At 39.4% G+C, this 23,593-nt stretch overlaps 2 protein-coding genes and 1 long non-coding RNA gene across 10 annotated transcripts in view; 2 read left to right on the top strand and 1 right to left on the bottom strand.

Annotated features, from left to right (window-relative positions):
* Positions 1–22,667, bottom strand: part of RAB23 (RAB23, member RAS oncogene family) — a 31,232-nt gene extending 8,565 nt beyond the window's left edge. Inside the window, exons 1-4 of one of the 6 annotated variants that reach the window (XM_090136223.1) lie at positions 5,039–5,176; positions 4,519–4,673; positions 3,770–3,971; positions 3,502–3,587 (exon numbers count right to left, since the gene is read on the bottom strand). In XM_090136223.1, coding sequence (XP_089992349.1) covers positions 3,502–3,587; positions 3,770–3,924 — 241 coding nt within the window. In that variant the 5' untranslated portion in view covers positions 3,925–3,971; positions 4,519–4,673; positions 5,039–5,176. Of the gene's footprint in view, positions 1–3,501; positions 3,588–3,769; positions 3,972–4,518; positions 4,674–4,884; positions 5,005–5,038; positions 5,180–9,590; positions 10,705–22,472 lie in introns of those variants that run through there. The other 5 variants (XM_090136222.1, XM_090136225.1, XM_090136224.1 and 2 more) reach the window with 5 other exon arrangements.
* On the top strand, positions 5,284–16,092 carry LOC149919167 (uncharacterized). The gene is made up of 3 exons (XR_016464485.1): positions 5,284–5,392; positions 14,661–14,739; positions 15,712–16,092. It is a non-coding gene; the product is annotated as an uncharacterized LOC149919167 (long non-coding RNA).
* Positions 16,767–23,593, top strand: part of PRIM2 (DNA primase subunit 2) — a 97,492-nt gene continuing 90,665 nt past the window's right edge. Inside the window, exons 1-2 of one of the 3 annotated variants that reach the window (XM_090136220.1) lie at positions 16,767–16,868; positions 23,437–23,561. In XM_090136220.1, coding sequence (XP_089992346.1) covers positions 23,559–23,561 — 3 coding nt within the window. In that variant the 5' untranslated portion in view covers positions 16,767–16,868; positions 23,437–23,558. Of the gene's footprint in view, positions 16,869–21,823; positions 22,013–23,047; positions 23,562–23,593 lie in introns of those variants that run through there. The other 2 variants (XM_090136221.1, XM_090136219.1) reach the window with 2 other exon arrangements.

Here is a 23,593-nt window from a genome sequence, read left to right as displayed (position 1 = left end):
ATTTGCACATCATCTCACCATCGAGATTAATAAAGCCTCTCAAGCTCTTGGATCTGCTGGAGTCGGGAATGTTTGAAGGGCTCTCACCACCTGCAAGCATCTCCTTGCTCAGTTTTAGGACTAAGAAATCCATTGTGAAGTTCCCATTCCAGGAACTTTTACTCCACCTCTTTCCACTCATTCCTTCTGAATGCTAAAATACAGAAATAACTTGGCAATAAAGTTTAGAGGGAGAAGTTCTAGCATGTTTGTAAGTAAAAAGAAGGTGGCTTACAACATCATATTTCCTTATTCAATTTATATGTAATGCTTCTACAGTGTAGTGGACAGGGACAGTAAAAATAATAGTCAGCTTGGCCATACTGCTTTTTAAAAAGAATCATACAATGGTCTCTAACTAAGAGTCACAGTGAGATGCTTTTGAGGCCTTCCAGACTCTGATACTTGAAGGTTTCTACCAGGAAGTTATTTCAATGAAGCATCTTTCATAATCAAGAAGTATACTTGAGTGTCAACAATGGCAAATTATACACATGCATGTAATGGTGTACTTCCAAACTTCTGCTGGAGGTTTATGATTACTGGTTTACAAGAAATGCCAGAATTTACTAATTAATAATCCTGAAAAATACTTATTTAAAAAGAGAATTAAAAAGTTAATATGGCTTCAGATCTCAGCAAAAGGTGCTGCAGGACAGAGGCCTTACTAGGTCCATTCTTTTCATAGAATCACAGAATGGCCAGGGTTGGAAGGGACCTCACGGATTATGAATCTCCACATGCAGGGCCACCAACCTCCTCATTTAATACTAGACCAGGCTGCCCAGGGCCCCATCCAATCTGGCCTTGAACACCTCCAGGGACGGGGCATCCACAACCTCCCTGGGCAGCCTGTTCCAGCACCTCACCACTCTTATAGTAAAGAACTTAAATTTTAACTTTTCATCTTCCAAGAATACTAGAATACTGCTAAATACTCAATATTTTATCGATTTCCTTAAACAAGTTTAAGAAACTATAATATCCGTGTAGGAGCTCTAAAAAAAAAAAAAAAAAAAAAGCCACAAAAAACAGGATTTAGGCATATAAACACCATTCTATATTTAGTAAATGGCAGCATTTGAGAGGGTCAATAACATCAGTATCTCACTGACCCACACCAAATGGAATCCTACACTACTTGAGAGATTGCATACAACAACAAACACCAGTAGCAAAGGCACAGGATAACATCAGACAGAAACAGAACAGCTGAAACCAGCAGGTCTTCTGCAAATATTTTATATTAAAGTTCTTTTGGAAGGAACTGTTTTATAAATCTTTGTCAGGTACTAAGGAAAAAGGACACTGGATTTCTTTTTGTGTGATTACTGCTTTGATAATCCCCATCTCATTATTTAAGAAGGTTCCAGCTGGCTGGAGTCACTGATCAGATAGCCATACCTAGACTAATTTAGAAAAAAAAAAACCACTAGTACCAGCATCTCTACTTGATGCAAGTAGAGCAAAAGCCTGACAGCTGAGGGGCCTCAAAGATCCTCAGCAAACTGCACCGTCCTCGTAGACTATGTAACCATATTTTCTCCTTTGATAACAATACACTGATTATATAATAGAAAACATATAAAGAAATTTCTTGCCGTGGATGAACATAAGGATGAACACACACACAAGAATTTATATCTGGAACCTATTCATTTCACTCTTCTGTTCTTGTCCTTACTTATAAGCAGCTGAATAGCAGACTAATGAGTAAAATGCATCCCTTCCATCAAAAACCTAACAAGTGTCTGCTCAAGGCAGCAGTGGTAGTGTTTGGAGGAGAATGCAAGAACTAAGAAGTCATCGATACTACCTTGAAAGATCTGTAGTGTGAACACAATGCATGGTTCTGCTAATGACAGCCACTTGTGTATTTGCTTAGCATATAAATGAAGCACCAACCTGCTGAGAGAATGCATGGTTCACACAGGACACAAAAAAGTATAACTTGTGAGAAGATGCACGAATACAGCACAAAATAGAAAAACATACATACACAAAGCTTCCTTCAACTCTTTCAATTTAGGTTTTTGGACAGTTTGAGTCCTGGCATGGTATGATCATAGGTATGCAGCAGTGCTGGCTGCATACCATCACCTGGACATGAAAACCACGTGACAGATCTGGTGTCAGCTCTAAATTTATTTCTCTGCTAGGCTGAATAAATTCAGTCCTTGGACAAGGGCTCGGAAACAGACTCTGAAGCATTTATTGTGTTGTCATGGATAAGCACCTGATCCCTGAAGAACTGACAATGCACAACGTTCCACGAGAGTATGTAACCCTCACTGTAATGATAGCAGCCAGTGGGACAGAGATCTGAAGGAGATGCAGACCTTGGAGTAACAGCCAACACTTGCTCTATCTTCCTTAGAGGCATCCTCCCCTTATCAGCAATAGAATGCACCCAAATCCTTGTACTTACAAAGTAAACTTGATCTTTTGCTTTATAATACTGTGCTTGCAGACCTGTTGCTAAATAGAAATTCCATTCCAGCCTCTTAAAATTTCCCTTGTCCTTCAAAGTTTAGTGCAGAATAGTCACTGCATCTAACAGCTCTGCATAGTTAAGATATCCATCACATAATTTACAACATGTATCCACAGGGTGACCACCTTCTGCTCCACAACAGCCTCTGCAGTACAAAAATCGTGAAGGCAGAGTTCTACCTGCACCATGAGTCATCAGCAAGACATCAAGATCCTCAGGCAGATTATTTCTTAAACCACCAGTTTTGATACTAAGAGAAGAGATGGATACTCCAAGCTTTAGTGTGTCACTGCTTTAGTTTGAAACAAGTGATAAAGAAGCCCAAAGATAATCAAGTCCTATCTTCTAAAATTCATACGCTCAACTTGTTAGCTGTAAAATAACAGAATGGTCTATTTTCACAGGAGGATAAAAAGGAATAGAAGTTTCTTTTGCTGAAGAAATGGTAGCAATTGTAACAATTACAAGGGACAGCAAGAAATACTACTTTTTAAAAAAGTAGTTAACCAAAACTACCATGGAATACAAAAAGCTCAGAAAATTGTAGCACCCAAAAACATCAAGGCATAACTATCAGTCACAACCTGAATTTCCACCCAAAACTCCACAACAACTGCCTTCAATTATTTTAAGGGAGCATATCGGATCAAAAATAGGTCATCACATAAAACAAATTAAGTTTGATTTTGAGTTAGATTCTTTGAAATACTATGTAGGAGTTTCTGTACAGACATTTGCCTTGTTCTGATCTATGTTTTTTTCAAAGGACAACACTGTATAAAGAGGCACTTAATCATGGAGAGGATCTTACGTGAAGGGGAAATACATTCACAAACTGAAAAGGGTGAGCTAAACATACTTCGCAAACACAAAGAATTACTGAAACTCTTAATCCAGAAATAGGAAAATATCTTAAAGACGGGTTCCAAACCCAACCAACTACCAAACAGTAAACGTGGTATTTTCACCTCTGTAGTAGGCCTTAGTTATCGCATCAAATTCCTCTTGACCTGCAGTGTCCCATAACATTAGCCTGACATCTTCATCATTAACTCTGAAATAAATGACACGGTTCTGCAATTAATACAAAGCAATTAGCATAGAAGCATTTCCATCTCTACAACAAAAAATAATTTAATGTGTGTTTCAAGTATCTGTCAATCTTAGGATTACAAGAGAACAAAGAAATAGAGGGTAATGTAAAAATGCATAGCATGACATCTGTTTGATACATACTGGATTTGTCTTTCCAGGAAATCCACACCAATAGTTTTCTTGTAGTCTTTTGTAAAGATCCCCTTGCAGTATCGCTGAATCATACTGGACTTCCCAACAGCTCCATTTCCTACCACTACCACCTTGATGGCCACCTCCATGTCCTCTTCCAACATCTTTGCAGCTCAGGTGACTCTCTGGCTTATTCACCAATCTATCAATCCTGTAAATAAAATAAACAGCTGCGTTCATAAAAATACCGTGAACAGAAGAGGAAAGATGATTTCATCTTAGGATTCACAAAGATCACAGAACAGCTTGGGTTTGAAAGGACCTTAAAGACCATCTAGTTTCTAACTCCTGCTGCGGGCAGGGCAGCCCCCCACCAGCTCAGCCGCCCAGTGCCCTCCCAGCCTGGCCCTGAGCACCTCAGGGATGGGGCTCCACAGCTCTCTGGGTAGCCGTGCCACCATCCTCTGAGTAAAGAATTTCCTCCTAACATTTAACCTCGAATTAAACCATTTTAAAGCCTTTTCCCCTTGCCCTGTCACTATCAGGCTGTGTAAAAACGTTGGTCCCTCCTGCTTGTAAGCTCCCTTCAAGCACTGTAAGGCTGCACTCAGCCCTCCCTGCAGCTTCTCCAGCCTCAAGCAGCCCAGCTCCCTCAGCCTGACTGCACAGGAGAGCCGCTCCAGCCCAGCCCAGCCCTCCCATCACTCCTGTGGCCTCCTCCGGACCCACTCCAAAACCTTTTAAAAACAAGAACCCACCCTAAAATGCTTCTTTTTAAAAACGTTTGAATCTTCACCTGATCGCCGCTGGATGCACGCAGCTCTACATTCGAGGCTCCCGCCCCACAGCCGCAGGATCTCACCCCACACGCGGGGCTGCCCCGCTCCCTCCCGTTCCTTTCGTCCGTGCCCACCTGTACATTAACCAGAGACAGACCCAAACCGCTGAGGTACGCGGCCAAAGGTCACGGTGCGGGCAGGCACATCGGACAGAGGCTTACGTAAACCAGCACTTCTCCGTGCTTAGATACAATCGGGAACACTGTCCCGGCTACAGCCCGCGAAGCGCTCCCGCCGCAGCCCGCGCCTCTCCCGCCGGCCAAAGCTTCCGTATGGCCGCGTTACCTCCCGCTGCGCTGCGCTACACACCGCCGTCCGCTCGCTCAGGAAGCGCAGCCACCGCCCACCCAGGCAGCCCGGCTTCCCCGAGGACCTCACGGGCACCCCCGCCAGGGTTCGGCCCTGCCCCGCTCCCCCCCGACCCCACTCTCCCTCTCACCGACTCCTGGCGCGGCGGCGGCTCCGCCTCGGAGACGGCGAGGGAGGGAGGGATGGAGGGAGGCGGCGGAGGAAGGGAGGCGAGAGGAAACCGCTCGCTGGGGCCGACCCAACCCGGACGCACATCCCGGCTCCCCCGCCCGGAAACGCCGTCAGGACCGCGGTCCTGTCTGGGAGGTGCCCGCCCGCAGCCCCCGCCCCCGGCTCTGTTCGGTGCTGCAGCCCCGCAGGGCTGGGTGTCGGGCCGTGGTACGGCCCCAGCTCGCCTGGATCCGCGCTGCACCGCCTGCCTCTGCCCCATGTCCCGAGGGGTCTGTCAGCATCAGGGGCTGCCCTCAGGCTTTCCTCTCTCAGGGTAATTATTGTAGGCAGATGGTGTTCCTGTGCGTGACGTTCTGGGTGATGTCTAGAACTCTTTCCTTGTCTGTAAGACGTTAGGACAGGGGAATGGTTTGGGTTGGAAAGGATCTCAAAGCCCACCCTGTGCCACCCCCCTGCTGTGGGCAGGGCAGTTCCCCACCAGCTCAGCTGCCCAGAGCCCACCCAGCCTGGCCATGAGAACCTCGAGGGATGGGGCTCCGCAGCTCTCTGGGTGGCTGTGCCACTGCCTCACCACCCTTGTAGCACATAACTTCTTCCTTATATCTGATCTAAACCTACCCTCCTTCAGAATAAAGCCATAACCCCTTGTCCTATCACTACATACCCGTTGTAAGAAGTCTGTTTTGTGAAGCCATTGAATGTTATAAACTGTTAATGTGCATTGTTTTTCAAAACAAAAGTGTTAAAGGTTTTGTTCTGCATCTAAAACATACTCCACTTGTGTTTTTCAAGACGTGGACAAGAGGCTGTATTTGTGTGCTCTTCAAGTGCTTACTTTTGTCTGTATATTTATCTGTGGTGATCATTTCTTTCGTATTTGGTATATTCAACAAACCTGGTGCCCACAATTCAGACATGAATTGAGCTTGGTAGAAAATAAAGTGGGGAAATGTGCAAGATGTGAGATAATCTTACTGTCTACTGTATGCTGAATTCCTGTTTTCAAAGCTTTATATAAACAAATATATATAAACAAACCTTTTTAAGGGCAGGTAGCAACAGGATGAGGATAAATGGTTTTAAACTAGAAGAGGGTAGATTTAGACTAGATATTAGGAAGAATTCTTTACTGTGAGGGCAGTGAGACATGGAACAGGTTGCCCCCAGAGGATGTGGATGTCCCCTCCCTGGAAGCATTAAAGGTCAGGTGGGATGGGGCTTTGAGCAACCTGGTCTAGAGAGAGGTGTCCCTGCCTATAGCGGGGTTTGCAACTAGATGATCTTAAAGGTCTCTTCCAACTCAAACCATTCTATGATGCTATGAAATTGAGTATGTTTTAGCTTAATTATAGTCTTAAGATCTGAGGATGTTCCATTTTTTTTTCAGCTAGCGTACTAAAAGGCGTTCCCTGACTTAACACACCCTTTTTGTATTGCAAGACACATTTGGTTGGCTGCAGAGACTGCTCCCAATACCCAGCCAGCACTTCTGCTATTCATGTGTTACCAAACAACACTCAGGTGTTACCAGTTAAAAGCTTCCTTGCACAACTGAAGTCACTTTATCCCCTCCCAAGGCTACATTTTTGTTCCCCAGACTGAGTCAATGTTGTGTATACTTGAATAAATACCTTTTGGATGAGCACATTTTGCTGCTGTACTTCAAAAGAACAGCAAAGTTGTATGCATTATATTTATTCTCTTTTGTACTCTGTATATGTATTCTCTTTTGTTTGTACTGGTCCAGGCTGCTAGTCTCAAGGTCTGTTCCATGTCAGAGCTTTTGTGTGCTAAAAGGCCTTGAGTTACTGAACCCTCCCATTAACTTTAAGAGAAAGTTATGTACATAATGCTGAAGTAATCTGTCATAAACAGCTATGCGCATTGGGAAGCAAATCAGTGCTGTGGTAGTAGATGTGCTGAGGTAAGACAGCATCTTATCTTCTACTTTGTATTCCCCCTAACAGAACTGTGAGAAGTCACATTAATCCCTTTTTGCTGTACTTTTTCAACCTACGTCACCCATTCAGACAATTTTTTCCACATTTCTCCTGTGATTACTGCTTTCTAAGGCAGATTTTACATAAGCATATAAGCCATAATAATTTTTTTCCAGATGTATTACATTATACTTAACTACAATTAAATTACTTTGACTGCAAAGCACATCAGATTGATCTATAAGAGAAAAATAATGGCAACCTTTAATATGGTCATCTGTTTGTTAAAGAGCAAGCTTTACTTGAGTATCACTGTCTGTATTATCAATAAAAATGTTAAATAATCTTTCAGTAAGAATCCTTGGAAATCCAATTGGAGTGCCTCCAGTTGCTGACTTCTCTGTTACCACAACTACGTTTTGACATCTCTCAGGGAGCCAATTCAGTGCATCTGCTGTATGCTCTGGTGGTTTTTTTTGTTTTTGTTTTTGTTTTTTTTTGGCAACAAAATATATACATTTCAACCAATACAATTCTGAAAAAAAAAAAAATAAACTGCATTTTCTTTACATCTGTGAAAATGCAGTGCTTGCTGTACTTAAGTCACTATATTTGTTAATGTGATGAGTGTATTTCCTTTCATCAACAGAATCAGAGAAATTAAGTTGTGTTGCATCAAAATTCTTGTAGTTCTCAACATCCTAACATCTATTACTACCACCATTAATGCAGTGTTATATAAATCTTAGATGTGCCCATCAAAAATAAAAGGGATATATAAGTTGAAGTTTTGAAACATCAACAGTTCTGAAAACAGTTCTCATGCTAAAGGCAATAGATGGTGTGCTTGGAATCTTGGTTGTAAACAGGTTAAATAAATCAGTTGCCAAGTGATGCAGTCAGAATTATCAGGTGCAGGCAGTACATCGTGTGATGGCAAAGTTGAATTTCTAAATACAGTTGTTCCTATTAACGCCATGAAGGTCAATAAAAATAGTTGATCTGCGTGCTGTGTGTGAAGGAGAGAAAAACGGAAATAAATGGAGACAACATCAAGATTGAAATGCTACACGTTAGCTAATTCAGTTCTGTGTATTGGAGAATCGTGTTGTTTTAGCACTTGCTCTGGCTTACTTCATCAGGAAGTGCATTTAGCTGAAGAAAATGCTGAAAGTGTTTAAAATTGTGTATACTCAGAGTTTCTGATAAATTGCCATTAGCAGTGTTGTTTGCAATAATGGACTTGCTTCTCTTTTCTGCTCTTGCTACTTTATATATCCAATGAAAGAAATGTAATGGCTGGTTGAGGAGGGGTCTGCCTCCAAACGAGGAGGAAATGAAGGCATTGACCTTAATTGGGTCACAATTTGAAAATATTTCATAGAATCATAGAATCCATAGAGTTGGAAGGGACCTCTAAAGGTGTTTGTAGCAGAAATGCTGAGTCACAGCCTGAACCAGTGACTGAGCACCTGGTGGGAAGACAGGGCCAACCCATGGGGGCTCAAGTACATGCAGTGCAGCTGAGTGACTGGAAAGGGTGGAGTCAGGATCCACCTCTTCCCAGACCTCATTTAAGGGTTGGCAGTGGATGTGAGGGTATCTTGTTGGAGATCCCTGCTTCTGAAGGTGAGCAGCTCCTTGTTGTTGTTCATTTCTGTGTCTATGGTAGCTGTACTTGGGCTTGTCCTTATTTGCTGCAACTGAAGACTTTTCCACCCCACTATTATTGCCATACTTTCTATCACATTGTAGCATTACAGCCATCTAGCCCAATTCCCCTGTAACAAATGGGGATACCATAGGCAGATCAGGTTGTCCAGGGCCTGATCCAGCCTCCTCCTGAAAGTCTCAAGGGACAGGATGTCAACCGCATCACTGGGCCATCTGTTCTAGAGCCTCACCACCTGCACTGCAGAAGACTTTTTCCTTATATCCAGCCTAAAACTACCTTCTTTGAGCTTAAAGCTGTTTTCCCTTATCCTGTATCATGTAAAATGATCACCTAACAGCTGGTGGACAACAGAGGTACAAAGAGGTAGCAAAGGAAAGAAGGACCGTATCAAAATTATCAACAAAGAGCTTGAAACTAATTTGTTACGATATCAGCCAAATTCCTACAGAGAAGCAGGTTCTAAATACTGTTCATCAATTCTTTATACAGTGTTCACTAAATTTTTGCTGACTAGCTGACAAAAAGAAGAACACAACAGGTGGAAATCATATGGAAATAAGAAACAAACCAAGTGTCCTTCAGTTTATTGCTTACTGCTGAGATATGCTGAAAACTTACAGCTTGCCTGGAAATCAGTGGATCTGAATTCCAAGTGATCTGGAAAACTCTTATCTTTAAACTTAAATAGGGATAGACAATGTATGCACCTTACAGAACAGATGCAGATGTTGACTGAAGAATTGTGGGAAAATGCAATTTTTTTTTTTTTTTTTTTTTAGCTTTGATGTGTTTTGGGAATATACATTTTGAGAGCTTTTCTGTGAAAGATTAAGCAGGTATGACAGAAATGAGAGGAAGCTGACAAAGATACTGTGGAATTAAAAGTTTCCAATTACCCAGTCTTCAAGCAGTGTGAATCGTCCAAAGGAAACCATTTGAAATATTGGCAGCAATTTCTGTGAGGAAATTAGCTTGATGTTCAACAGGGTTAAGTCAGAGTCCCAGAAGGTCATGGAAAAGCTGATGCTTCTGTTGCTTCAGTCCCGAGAGCTTGGAATGAAAATAAGAATGGTGAATTGAAACAGAGGTGCCCAGAAGCATCTACTGTAAATAGTTTCTCTTGCTGCTTACCTTCCATCATTTGCGAGTTTTCATTTGGGGTATTCAAACTTCCTGTAGTGCTGTACTTAAATCCTTGAAATTATAGGGAAATGTTCTCGTGAAGTGAAATCTTCCTGAAGATAAGCCACTGCCAGTCAAGAGCTGCAGTCACTGGCACACTACACATAGGTGAAGTGGTTCTCATTGGCAGTTAAGGGCTCCACTTAGAAGTTTTGTCATCTACATCTAGTTTCCCCTACATTTTTTGAGGTTTCTTCTTGGATTTCCCTGAAGGCTATGTAGGAAATACATGATTTGAGAAATAGCTTGTGTGACCTTTTCTCTCTTTTGTGGCCTGACCTTGGCAATCAGTGAGATATCCTTACCATGCAGTGGCATTTGAAGCTTGCAGTGGTGAGAGCTAGAATAAAGAGTACACATGTGGATCCCTGTAACTGGTCTTGTAATGTTGTTGCCAGATGTTTATTATAGGAGAAAATTTTCAAGGAGTGGACCAACTCATAGCTGTCACATTAGTAGAAGCAGAAAACTACAGCTTTGTCTAGGAGTCGTATGTATGCAAACTATTTTTGAATTAAATTTACATCCTGTGTGAGAATCATGTAACCATTTTAAATTTATTGTTAAGATAGAGGGTATCACCTCACTGTACTGAGAAGTCAGCATCTTTGTATCCTTGTTTTTGAAAGCACTGTTCTGCACATTACAGATGTTGTCTGCTGTACTCTGTAGATATTTCTTACTAGAATGCAGTTCATGCGTGGGCTGCCATGTTAGGAACTGTTACACTGATTCAGTCTGTGAAATTTAGCCCATGTCAGCTGAAAATACCATGAAGAAGCTGAATGTCAGAGATCGAACAATTGTATTTCAGGATATACTTTTTTGAAATTGAGACAGAGATAATCTGAATATTGCATGGCTGCTACCTAAAACACAAGCATTTGGGAAAAATGTAGCTATGATCTAGGAATGGTCAGGAAGAGTTGCATTTATCATATGTTATACATTTGTCTACAAGATATCTCACCTGGTTTGTACAGTGAAATGCCATGTTTTCTACTCAAGATCAATGGAGAAGTGACTGCTGAACTCTGTAATGGTGAGATTATGGATGTATATTTTGAGGTTAGTACTGATCTGGAGGAATTTTATATTATTGACTACATAGTAATATAGATGTGCAATTCTTTTGGTAGAACATGTAGTAAAAGGAATGTAAAAATTAAGATGTTAATCTTTAAATATTTACAGTTAAAAGGATTCACAGTTTCCCTTTAGGTTGTATTTAGGTGGAAGTGATTGCTCCAGGGCAACCTCTGTGATTATACAACATTATGAGCTGGGAGAGTAATTTATTTATATTAAAGTATATTAAAATTGATGTATATATTTCATCAAAAATGAATTTTCATGAAGAAAAAATTTGATGTGGGGAGATGCATTAATTGGGAAATATATGTCATTTGGTTAAACTTCCCCTCTCTGACCAAGTAACTTGATATTTTTACCCACCTGCTGGGGTTTCATCCTCAGTTTCACTGGGGTTTGAGACCAATCAAGCAGAAGAGAAATGTGAGCTAGATTCCATTTTTCCAAATGATAACACTAAGTAGTGGACGAATAAGCGTAAAGGACTGCCAAAATGTTGCCTCGTGCTGTTTGTGAGGTTGTAAGCTCACCACATGATGACTCCTAGGGCAAACGGTGCGTACTGTTCTCGCTGCACCGTCCTTTTTTTGGTCTGCTTCTTTCCCAGCCTCTTCTTGGTAGTGGATATTCAAAAGGGATCATTGAAAACTCACGCAGACATAGTTAGAAGATTTAGGTGCTATGAATTCGGATCCTGTCCACCTGCAACATGGCTGGAACATATGGATTGCTAAGATGTGGATGAGTGCTCACATAAACCATTATGTAAAAGACTGTCTTCCCCAAAGCAGGCTGTTCTTTTGAAGCCTAGTTTGAAGAACACACCTTACAATGGAAATTAGCTTTGGTGTCTGAATCCATGACAATAGATCCATGCAGGATAAAATGCAGCCTTCTTTCTTGGGCATTTGTTATTACCTGTTGAGTCCTTTCAAGGTGCTGACTGCTGCAAATCCCCATCCAGAAGTGTTACTCTCCAACACTTGATCATTTCCTGCCTAAGATTAGGCAGACACTGAGTTATTTGTGATTGAAGATATATCTGTCTGGTTCGTTTCAGGAAAATAATCATAATAATTCATAATGTATAATTATATAGAACATTTGTTGTGTATAAGTAAAGTAGATTTTGAAGTGCTTTTGCAAATTTCTGACCAAGAAATCACAGCGGAGGGGAAAATGACCCATGACAGCATAAGTCACTCCTGAGCATTGGACTGAAGAGTTCTCCTGTTTTCTGTTTCACATTCATGCATTGATTATTTATGTCACATGGCTGGTTGCAGCTGAGACTGTGTTAGAGGTCTTTAGTATTCATTTCAGATGCTCATCTGTGTTGCTAACTTATGACAAATTTCAGGAAAGCTCTCAAGTATTTTCCCCAAATGCCTGTAGGAATCAGTTATAAAACTTGCCTCTCAAAGGAAGATATTGATAAAACATTGACAAAATGTATGTTAACTGTCTCTGACAAGAGAAGAAAATCATAGATGGTGAGATGTGGTAACCTGGGATGATGCTGCAGCTTGCCTTACAGTAGGTTGTCTATAGTGCCTGTCAACGCGGGGGTCAACTTTCATTGCAGCTGGCTTTGCTGAAATGAGTACAAGTCATGCTTAGCTTCCTAGTGACACTGTGAGTCACCAACCTCCTGCTAAATGAGCAGACCTCTGATGGAGCTGTAAGGAACTAATTTGTGAAAATCCACCATTCACTGACGTGTCAAGTAATTAAGGCTGAAAAAAAAACTATCCCTCATCTATACCAGTTGGGTTATAAAAAGATTATATTTAGCCAATCATAACTATGTGGTTATTTTGCTAGTCTGCAGATGAGATTTCTTTATCTTGAAAGTGTACTGTTTTGTACAGTGGTACCACACGATCCACATTCTAAATCTACTTTTCTTATCCTAGGGACGCACTGCACTTCTTAACTTTTCCAAAGAACACAGGAGCAGAACACTCAGGTCCTACTGTATAATCTGTGCTAATGAGAAATTCACCTTTAATAATCTATTGTTAGAAAACTGTAAGAACTGGTTCTTGGACCCAAGCTGTGGCTTACTGTACCAAACACCTTTCCTCTGACACGGTGTCTGTTATATGTGGTGTCTGTCCCACATGGGTCCAGTGATAAAAGAAGAGCAGTAGAATCCACCAAAAGCCTTAAATCTGTGAGCCATTTTTTGTCTTCAAATTCTGGCACAGATTTTCTTTTTGATTCCATAAATAACTAGAATTCATTTTTGCAAATCATAAAATCTTTTTAGAATTTTACCCCTACTTAGCCACCTTCCTTCAGGAAAGTAAATGATGTCCTCATAATCAGCATCTGTGCTTTTAAGGAACTCCTGGAGCTGGTGATTATTCAGTCCATTGCACTTTATGAAATTCACAGCTTTGATGATGATTTGCATGGCATTATCCTCTTTTAAAGCTTTCACACATGAATTTTCTTGATGAATACAATGTGGCCATATTACATCAAACATGAGTTACTGGTGGTAATTGCATCATCTTCTATTAATTTTATAAATCCCTCCTTTTTTTTTTTTTCCACCAACGATCTCCAGGGCACCATCAGTAGCTGTACCAGATACATTGACAAGGGTTAAAGAAAAATACTTTTATGAAGCAGTAAAGATTACATTAAAATCAAGAGATTTAGTTATGTCTTTTAATGGCATCAATGAAGCCATTTCCTCAGTGATGTTATATTCATTATCAATACCTCTAATGGAAATGGCAAGCTGAGCTGTATCTGTAGCATCCGTATTTTTGTCTATTGCCGAAGCGTAACATTTGAAATTAGCAGCTTTACTCTCCAAATTTCTTTTGATAGAATGAGTGTGTGCAGTGGGCATGGGAGGTGGTCAACGCTGCCCTGTGCTATCCCCTTCCTATGGTTCCAGCCCACACGGTGCCAACTGCACGCCACTGTTTGGTTCACTTATCCTTAAGCTGGTTTTGATAACTTACAATGCAGGCTATATATTACCAAACACCTACATGTTGCTGAAGACTATTAAGAAACGAAACAAATAAACTGCAGACAAAAGTAACATATGATAGTATGTGGTTAGAAGCAGAGTAGCGAAAAGAGTTATAATCAACCCATTTAATGCAAGAGCAATTTAGTGAAATGGTTTGTTCCTTGAAATGGCTTGTAATGGTTCTCGTTTGATGTTAAATCACTGGAATTTTGGTGTCAAGGCAATTTGATCTACCTTTTTTGTGAAGAGTAAACACTAATATGGCCAGTTTTAAATGTGGAAACTGAATGGAGGAATGTCTTATGGATATTGCTTATCACAATTATCCTGTTCTGTGGAGATGAAAGCCTGATCCAAACAGCCACACTGTAAGATCTTGCCCTTACAAATTACGATATTCAATGTTTTAAGGACATCCTGGCTTTGTGGACTGGTCTTTTCCCTTATTTTTTGCATATTAGATGTCTTGGATCACTTCAAACACTGCAATCATATCAACTTGTTAAGATTTTGAATTTTAATTAATTTCCTTTAAATTCCTTCTGTTATTTAGAGTTTGAACTTGAGTAATGTGATGCTAATGTGGAGAAAAAATTGACAGTGCATATATGCATTGAGAAGGAGCTTTGAGAACGTTGAATATTATACAACAAAAGATCCAATTCTGGGCACACCATTCATTGGTGCTGTATTGTAGCAGGGCTAAAGGAATCTGGTCAGGAACCTCCACCAACACCACAAGCCAGAGATTTGGGAGCTGGAAGAACACATTAAACGTGAGTAAATAGAGGAGGCACGGATATGGTATCACTATGGGAGTGATTTGAGTAGCCTATATGAACAAATCCCTTGACTGTTACTAGAAAACCTCAATTCCTTGGGGGTGACTATGTGAAATGAAAGACATGCACAGAATGCAATCTGCTGACTTCCTTGAAGCTTTCTATGTAGGGACAAAAGATCTGAAAAGGAATTCTCTGGTCTTGGTAGCATCTGTTAGAAGAAGATTTAGAATAGAGTCTCTTCTGTCACTTTGCTTCATAGGTTGTGAAAAAGAGACTAATCCTGATGACATTGTGCTGCAGCATCTGAAAGGACTGGAGGATTTTTTTCAATTAGGTTTACTTTGTTAAAGAAAGGTGGCACAGAACAAGTGAATGCTCAAAGGAGATGGGGAAATGATAAATTAAGAGCTATTAGTGTGGGCTGTGGGATTGGAAGAAAACAGTAGCAGCTTCCTGTAAGGACATGTTTTATTTTATTGCAGTTTCTGGCTAAGTGATGCATTTGTTTATTTTGAATAAATATGGAAGAGATAAAGGATTTCACTTTTTTTTTTTTTACTAACTTTCTTTACATCTCACTGAAACTGTTACCTAACACAGCTCTCACCTGACCAGTCTTCTGATTAGAGGAGGAAAAAAAAAGATTTAAAAAATTTATTCATCAATTTTATGCAGGTTGTCTGCATTGCAAATTCTTTACTTCAGAGAGGAACTGATGGGACAGTTAGTTTAAATCCTGATCATTTGCAAAAAAAAAAAAAAAAAAAACAACGACTGCATCCCATTTTGAAGACATTAAGAATGAGCCAACAGGAAGCAGCTTGCTTGCTTGAGGTCCCAGCACTCATCCTGGGAACTCTCATCTTTCATCCATTTTTCTGTCCAAATTTTTATGGCTGTGTTGCATGGGATTTTTCTGCAAGTGGGCGTCTTAAATGTATTGTTCCCTTTCCCTCTATGTAGTTCACCATGTGACTGGCCTCACCTGTGGACTTGTGCACTGGGTTTTGGTGATGCTGCCTATTGACATTCAACTCCTCTCATCTCACAAAAAGAAGCTCAACTATCTTGATCTGGATAGCTGACTCATTGTACTAACCAAATTTGTTGAAGGTACATCCAGTTTTCATCTAGCACTGCAGAAGACAAACACCTGAGGCACTGTTTTGTTCTGAGGAGAAAATACTAAGCATGAGTCCTGTGTCCCTAAAATAATATGTGAGTCATCTTTTGTTAAAGTAGCAAAAATACATTGATGATCTTTCACTCTCAGAGATGTCTGTTTCTTTCTAGCGACCACTGAGGCAACTAAATCCATTAGCTGAAGTTAGAAACAACCTTTAGATGGCTAAATTGGATGAGTGAAAGTAATTATCAACTGTACTGTATTTCAGAAGTTCTCGTTTTTATTACTGCAAAATATGATCTCATGAAATATAATACAGCTGACTGTTTTGTCCAATGTAACTGAACAAAAATGCTTGTAAAAACAAAATAGGCACGGTTGTGGGCAATCTACTCAACAAACTGCACACGTATGCTGCAAGTAATGACCTGTGGTGAATCTGCTAAAAATGTCAAGGGCTGAATCACTGCAGTTTGAGCAAATCTGGTGGTAGGAATTGGCTGATTTTGCAGAGATTAAAAAAAATATATTATTAAAATGTCATGTTGAAAAAGACTTGCTTCAGTCAGGAATCTGCAGCACAGACTCTAAAATGTCCAACTTGTCTCCATTTTACACAACGTCTCATTTTATACAACACATAATCAATGGAGTTGGTTGTTCGACTCATTGAGAGTAAGAACCCAGTAGATCTCAATTTTTATGGTCCAGATTTTGAACTGTCTTTTGGGCACATGGGCAGCTATGTTCTATGATATTCCACAAACAGAATGTGCACAGTTTACAAGTGGTAAGTGCTTTCTGACTCATACAAAAATCAGCTTGTATTTAACAGCCTCTTAGGTTAAGGATTAATGCACTCATTTCTCTAGACACGACACTCAGGGTCCCTGCTCCCAGCCAGGAGCAATGGCCAGGGAAGGGCAGGCTTCTCCCACAGACATACAGGGCTGCTGAGACGTCACCTACCACCAGGACTAACAGAAAGAAAGAGGTAGGGCTCTATTAACAGAATGCACATTGCTAAGGTGATAAGAGAGACTGAATTTGGAAAAGGTGTAATATCATAGAATCACCAAGGTTGGAAAAGACCTATGAGATCATCCAGTCCAACTGTCCACCTATCGCCAGTAGTTCTCAGTAAATATGGCATCTTTCAGGGCATACACTAGCTAAAATGTCAAGTCAGGAAGAAACTGTCCTTGTATATATCAGTTCCTCCATGGCTGTTTGCTTCATGTTCTCTGTGGTAATTTCCTTTGCAACCTCTGGTACCGATCACTGTCAGAAACACTGCCTTAATTAGGTGCTGTGATTCTGTGATTCTTGGGCTGTTCCTGTATTTGCAGGTCCAGCATTTTGTATAGATGCATGTATTTCTGTAAAAAGATCTACAAGCAACCTATGTTCTGTACTGTTCTGATCTTAGTGAATAGAAAGATAAATTAATTGATTGCTTTTACTTACTGATAGTCCATCAGGCAAAGCTAATGCTTTAATATGCCAGCATACAGGTTGGTAAATTTCTTGTAGAATACTCCTGAGAGTGATGGACAGTGACTGTAAAAGATCTACCAACAGCTATTGATGCTTTTCACCAAATAGTTCAACATTCCATTAATCAGCACTACAGACAGAAAACAGCCCATTTTTGCTCCACTGTCAGAAGTATATTTATCTGTTTGTATTTTCACTTCACGTTCTATAACTGATGTCCTTGGTGATGGTTGCTATGAAAGGATACTGGCATTTTATCCAGTGTCCCACTTACAGGGCTAGTGACCCGTGGCACTCTTCTTTTAGATTTATATTTTCCACTTTAAAAGCTTCAGATTTTCTTGAGTACCAAGCCTCTCTGACTACTGACTATTTATCAGTCACCTTAATTTTGGTGGGAGTTAATTTGTATCTTTTCTATTTATTGTGTTGACTTTAGAGCCTTTTTTCCCTTGCTTTTGAAAAATATACATAAAGGATTTTTTTTCCTAAACCATCATGTAGCTCGAACTTTTTTGTGAAAGATATGTCAAGAGGATATGTCTTTGTTGCTTAGAAAAAAAGATTCAATCATTGCTTTCCTCCTCATATGAATTTGTGATAGCTTATTCTACCTTCAAGATGGAATAACTGTGATGATATGTAACTAATGTCCTGAGGAGATTGCTGACTGCCTCAAGCTCACCTCACGTGAGAGTCATCCTCTAGTGATCTTCTGTTAACTGAGAACTGTCAGTCTAGCTTGATCCTCTTGAAATTTATAAAGGGACTCTCTTGAGAGCTGCTCTGTGCTGCTCTTACTACTTCTTCACCATACATAAAGGCTCTGGATGATAAATATTGTTGTTTCTGGATTTTTGTAGATATAAACTCCTGTTCCACTTCATCTGTAATTATGATGCTTTAGTACCTAGTCATCCTTAAACCACTTAATGCATGAGGAAATTGAAGAGCTCTCTCCAGTAACTCTGGAAACCGTGGGCTAAATTAAAACAAATAATAATATATGAAAGCATCTTAAAGATGGCAACATTCAACATGTCTGAAAAGTGGCAACTAAGTACAAGAAAAAGACCTAGATAAGTGAGTATGCTCACAAAGGACAGAAATCATTCATCATATTTGATTGCCATGTCTTAGCTAATAAGACTTTAGGCCAGGCTCTGTACCTGCACTGTTTTTTTTTTCTTTTTCTTGGAGTGAAGAAGAAAGGAGCCAGGGAACAAGAGTGGAGAAAATGTGGGGTTACTGTGTGTGGCATGGAGCAGTGTGCAGTGCATAGGGGACAGAAAAGACAATGATACATAGGAAGACAAATTGCATGTGTTCTGATACTAAGGGATTTATTTCTAATGCCATGCAGAGCTCAGGAATTAGTCCAGGTCTTTGATACTTTAAAGAGATTTTTTTGAATGACCTGTGTGGTTCACTCTCCATTCCCAGCTGAAACAAAGCTATTCAGAAACTCAGCTGTACACTAGCTTTACACTTGCTCTATAAGTGGATCTGAAATTCTAGAAGACTTATTAATGCCCATGAGATTCAAGACACGTCACCTTGTCAGGTTTGCCCTCCTCAGCTTCAGGTCTGCTTGTCTACAATTACAATGGCAGCGACTAAGTCAAAAACTGAGGAGAAAGTATGCAACCATGTTCAAAGAGCTGAAACTGCTTTGGATATCATCACAGCCTGAATATGTATGTTGCCTCCAAATGTTCTTCCGATCCCAGCTGACTGTCAAAAGTTTTTCTATACTAAATAAGATTAAATTTCAATCCTGGCTTTTTTTTCATCCTGGCCTTTGTGTATGACAAAGAGTCATAGCTTCTCGGTATTATTTCATTTTAAATATTTATTTCCATGGATCTTACATTAAAAGTAAAAAGAAAATTCCTTAAGTACACTTTTAAAACTTTCAGGGTTATTAAATAGGAAGAAATGGAAAGATATAAGTAATACAGAATTAATTTATTCTTTTTCTTTCAGTCTTGACAATAAACTTAGGTAAGATGTATCTCCTGTATCATTCTGAGGTCCTTCCTGTAATCTGTGAGGAATGTTTCCTTTAGAAGTAATTGTTTTTTAGTGGAAGAGATTAAGAAGATAAATTTGTGAGAACTTAATTTGAACAAAATGCTATGAAACTCAATATTTGTCAACAATCTCTTAAGACATTTAAAGGATATTTTTTTCCTTTGCATATTGTATTGTTCAAAGGTTAGAACTTCAAGTTTGGCATGTTGATGCAGTAAGCCTTGTAGCTCAACCTGCTAGTTAAATAATACCCATTGGGAGCTGATGCTGTACTACTTAATGTCCTACCATTATAAAAGAGTGCAATAAGGAATGATGCTACTTTCCCTCCCAGGGTTTGGATGTAGGTGTTTCTACAATAATAGTCACAGAACTCATTACAGATCCAACTACCCTTGGTGCATTTTAAGATGTTGATGCCACAGCATCCTTAAGACATGCTGGTATGTATCACAAATTGCTTTTCCAAGAGCATAGTTCCTGTTCTCCACTGCAATATTAATAACAATGAGAAGAAAGAAATATAAATTGCTGCCTTATTAGAATGTTCTTAGCCAAAAATGTATCCTGGATACATGAAACCTATTCCTTTCTTAAACAGCCAGTTTCAGGCAGTTGAACAGATCTGAGTAACCCAGCTATGGTCAGGCTTGTGTGGAATGCACAGCTGGACTCCAGACACTGACTCATTCTCCAACTACCACTACCCAGCTCTTTTTCCAAGAGGTTCTCTTCTGCCAATAAATCTTCCAGCTTCCCATAATGTACTGTCAGGCTGAGGTCACATCAATGTAGACATAAAAAAGTAAAAGTGTCCACACCCATAAAGAGGAAAATAAGGGATGAAATCTAGAACTAACTAGCCCCAATAAAAGAAAAATGAAAAACAAAACAGAAACATCAGAAAACAAAACAACAACAACAACGAAAACAACAACAAAAAAAACAGAAACCTGGAAAACTTACAGACTATTTTAGAACTTCTTTGTGGAGACCATAGTAGAAATATTCTGCATCTTTGTCAACCAGGCAACCCTTTATAATTATTCTGCTTTTCTGCTGCAAGGAGAAGGGGAAAGCAACTTATACTTGGGGGGAAAAAAAAATAAAAATCTGCCCTTAGTTAAAAGGAACAAGACAACTGTGTTTGGCTTTGTAAGATACTACAGCTGAACTATAAAGAATAAGTACTACATTTTACTGAGTGGTAAATCTAAGAAAATAAGCAATAGTCTGTACCAGCCCCACTCTTGTTGTCATGTGTAAAAACATTGCTTTGAAGAGCTGTTTGCAAAGTCTTACTATAAATCTCAGATAGGCCGTAGGCCTATGCCTCAAGAGTAAGAGAAAGATTTTGCATTCAATAGAGAGCCTCTACAGGAACAAATATAAGACAGAAACTTTTTTTAAAAAATAATAAAATATCATTAAATCTGTTGGGATACAACAAAAAGTTCAATCTTGTTTGAACAAATTTACTCAGAAAGTTCTTTTTATGATGTGTGGAAATTGTAGGAAGAAAACCCAAAGGACTTTTGTTTCTTTGAGATTTCCAGTCTTTACAACTCTTGAAAAAAAGTCTCTGAGATGGTGGTTGTACGCTGCATCAACATGAGCATGAAGAACACCAGAATGGAGTATCAGATGATCACAGAGGTCATTATATTTGTCATGAATTTGTGAGGTGCTCAATACTTGCACATGTACTCCATGCTCAGTATTTAATTACACATCTGCCATCATTTGTGCCCATGATCAACTGTATGCATTTCACTGAGGATGCAAAACTATACACACTGAAGCATGTAACACCATTCAGACACCCATGTAGGTAAGTTAAAATACTTTATCTATAAAGAGAATGCATTCACTGTTGAAAGCATTTGGGACATTTTGCTAGAAAAAAAAGCAAAACAAAACAAAAACTTATGCTTTTTATAATAGTACCTCAGTCCCACTTGAAATGTAAATATACCGTAAAGCAACTGGATTCATTTAGATTAATTATGACTCGCTCGTGCCCTTGAACTGTTGCTGGATTTGTTACAAAACATGAGGTGTTCAACAGTCTAATGCTTTATTTTGAAAGCTCTATGTTGTTAATAACCATGAAACTGATACACTTTGTGTCTTCCTTTCAAGTGTAAGCATAGTAGTCCCTTCTACTTGTTGTGGCTATACTGTGGGCAATTTTTACTGATTATTTCAAAGTGATTTATTTGTTTTCTGCAATGGTACTGTGCAGTTTTCCAGACAACAATATGCATGTGAGATTTCTACATATTCATGTCAATTGTCTGAAGAAAGATTGCGAAGATACTGCTGCCAAGAGTTATTCTGGTTCAGCAGTCTGAAAATAAATCAACAGTTTATCAGCATGCTCTGAGTTTCAAGGAGAGCTGCAGTAGGAACTGATGTCATCAGTGCTGCAGGGTGGGGATTCAAGTTTAAGTTCTGAGGCTTGATTCTGTTTCCAGTCAAACCAATGCAGTTTTATGGAATATTTAGTAGGGAGAGGGGTCTTTATTTGAACTTTTCACGTTTGGTTTTTGGTAAACTAGTCAGCGTGGCTTCTTGAACACCATTTCCACAGACACTCAACCAAAGGTGAGGCAATAATAAAACAGAAGTAACATAAAGACAAAATCCTAAAATCTAAGACAAAGTGATGCAAGTATTTTGTTTCTAGTAGGAAGGTGGATAAAGAATTAGCTAGTATGCTCATTATCTTGATATTGCATGTTTGCCTGCAACAGCTTCCAATTAATTTGGAATTGTGCTTGCATGAGAAATATGAGAGTTACCTTGAACTCCTTATGTTGGTATTAACTCATAATAGGGAACAGGACTTACTATTTCATGTAAGGGAGAATGTTTTCCCAAAACTTGCAATAACGTTTATGTTTTCACTAATGTGCCTCATCAATGTTGCATTTGAAACAGCAACAACAACAAAAACAAAAACCAAACAAATAAATGAGGCAAACAAAAGGAAAATAAATCAGCTACCCAGGCACATAAATTTATGCAGACTGGATGTCCTTTTAGAGGTCAGCAGAGCACTTACCTATTTTTAATAGTCCCATAGGCAATGACTCCTTTTTAAAGGAGATCTTGAAAGATAGGTGCAGGCATAGTGGCTCCAGATGTGGCACACTGGATCTCCGTGTCTCCTTTGGTGTTTATTTTTGGGGCTTCCACTTGTAACAGTGGAAGTGCTCCTGGTAAGCCTAACACAACTGCCAATTATGGTTAGGTTGGAATTTTACAGACTGTTTTGCACAGCAACTGGGCATTAGAAAACTCAGCATTTGTCAGTACTGAATAGAACATTTTTTCATGATCAGGTCATAAGCTCAAAATGGGAAATCTGTCTGGCCATGTCTGTGTTATTCACTACCCCTAAATAAACACCCAAAAGAAAATTCTTAAACAGCGGTGAGTTTCCTTTGCTACAGACAGAGTCATACTTCGAAATTTTCAGACAGTAGTGATTCTCCTTATAAAAATATTTTAAACCTTCTTTGTATTATTCTCTGTCCTTATAATTAATGTTTTATATGGTTTAAAAATGATTGAAATCTTGGATACATACACATGAATAAGTTTCACATGGTACCGTTTTATTTTGGATAGCAGTATTTTTGGAATTAATGATATTTTTCAATTACTTACAGATTACTTGATAAGAGAGGATCCCATTCTTTACTACTGTACAGGTACAAAATGGATTAATCTCGAAAGAGTATTAGAAATGGAGCAAATGTGTTACATGTAACAAATGCATTTTCTTCTTGTAGATTAGTTCAGTGGTTACAATTTCCAAGAAAAGAAAATGTCAGTATCCACATGGGTAGGCAGACTGAAAAACTGGTTTCCACATCTCAGAAGCTCACATTTAAATATGGTGTGTTATGCTTGGAAAAAGAAGGAGAAGATCCATGTGCAGCAGAATACGCTCAGTCTACAAATTAATCTGCTTTCTAAACTCTGATGCTTTATTTTTCAAATCTTCTTGTCTGTTTGTTTAGGAACAACTATGCAGCGGATGAGCTGAAGCTGTATTTATGGCGATTGGGCAGGATGTTTGTGTTAACTGCTTGGTCACTGCTGCTCCGCACAGGAAAGTAGCTGAGTTCTGCTGATCTTTCACATGGTAGGAATTTCAGTCTCTCTCTCCTTTTTTCC

The sequence above is a fragment of the Phasianus colchicus genome, chromosome 2 (assembly GCF_987193195.1).
Source record: "Phasianus colchicus chromosome 2, bPhaCol1.hap1.1, whole genome shotgun sequence".
In the NCBI taxonomy this organism is placed as follows: Eukaryota; Metazoa; Chordata; class Aves; order Galliformes; family Phasianidae; genus Phasianus; species Phasianus colchicus.
This window is presented reverse-complemented; position numbering and strand designations above follow the sequence as displayed.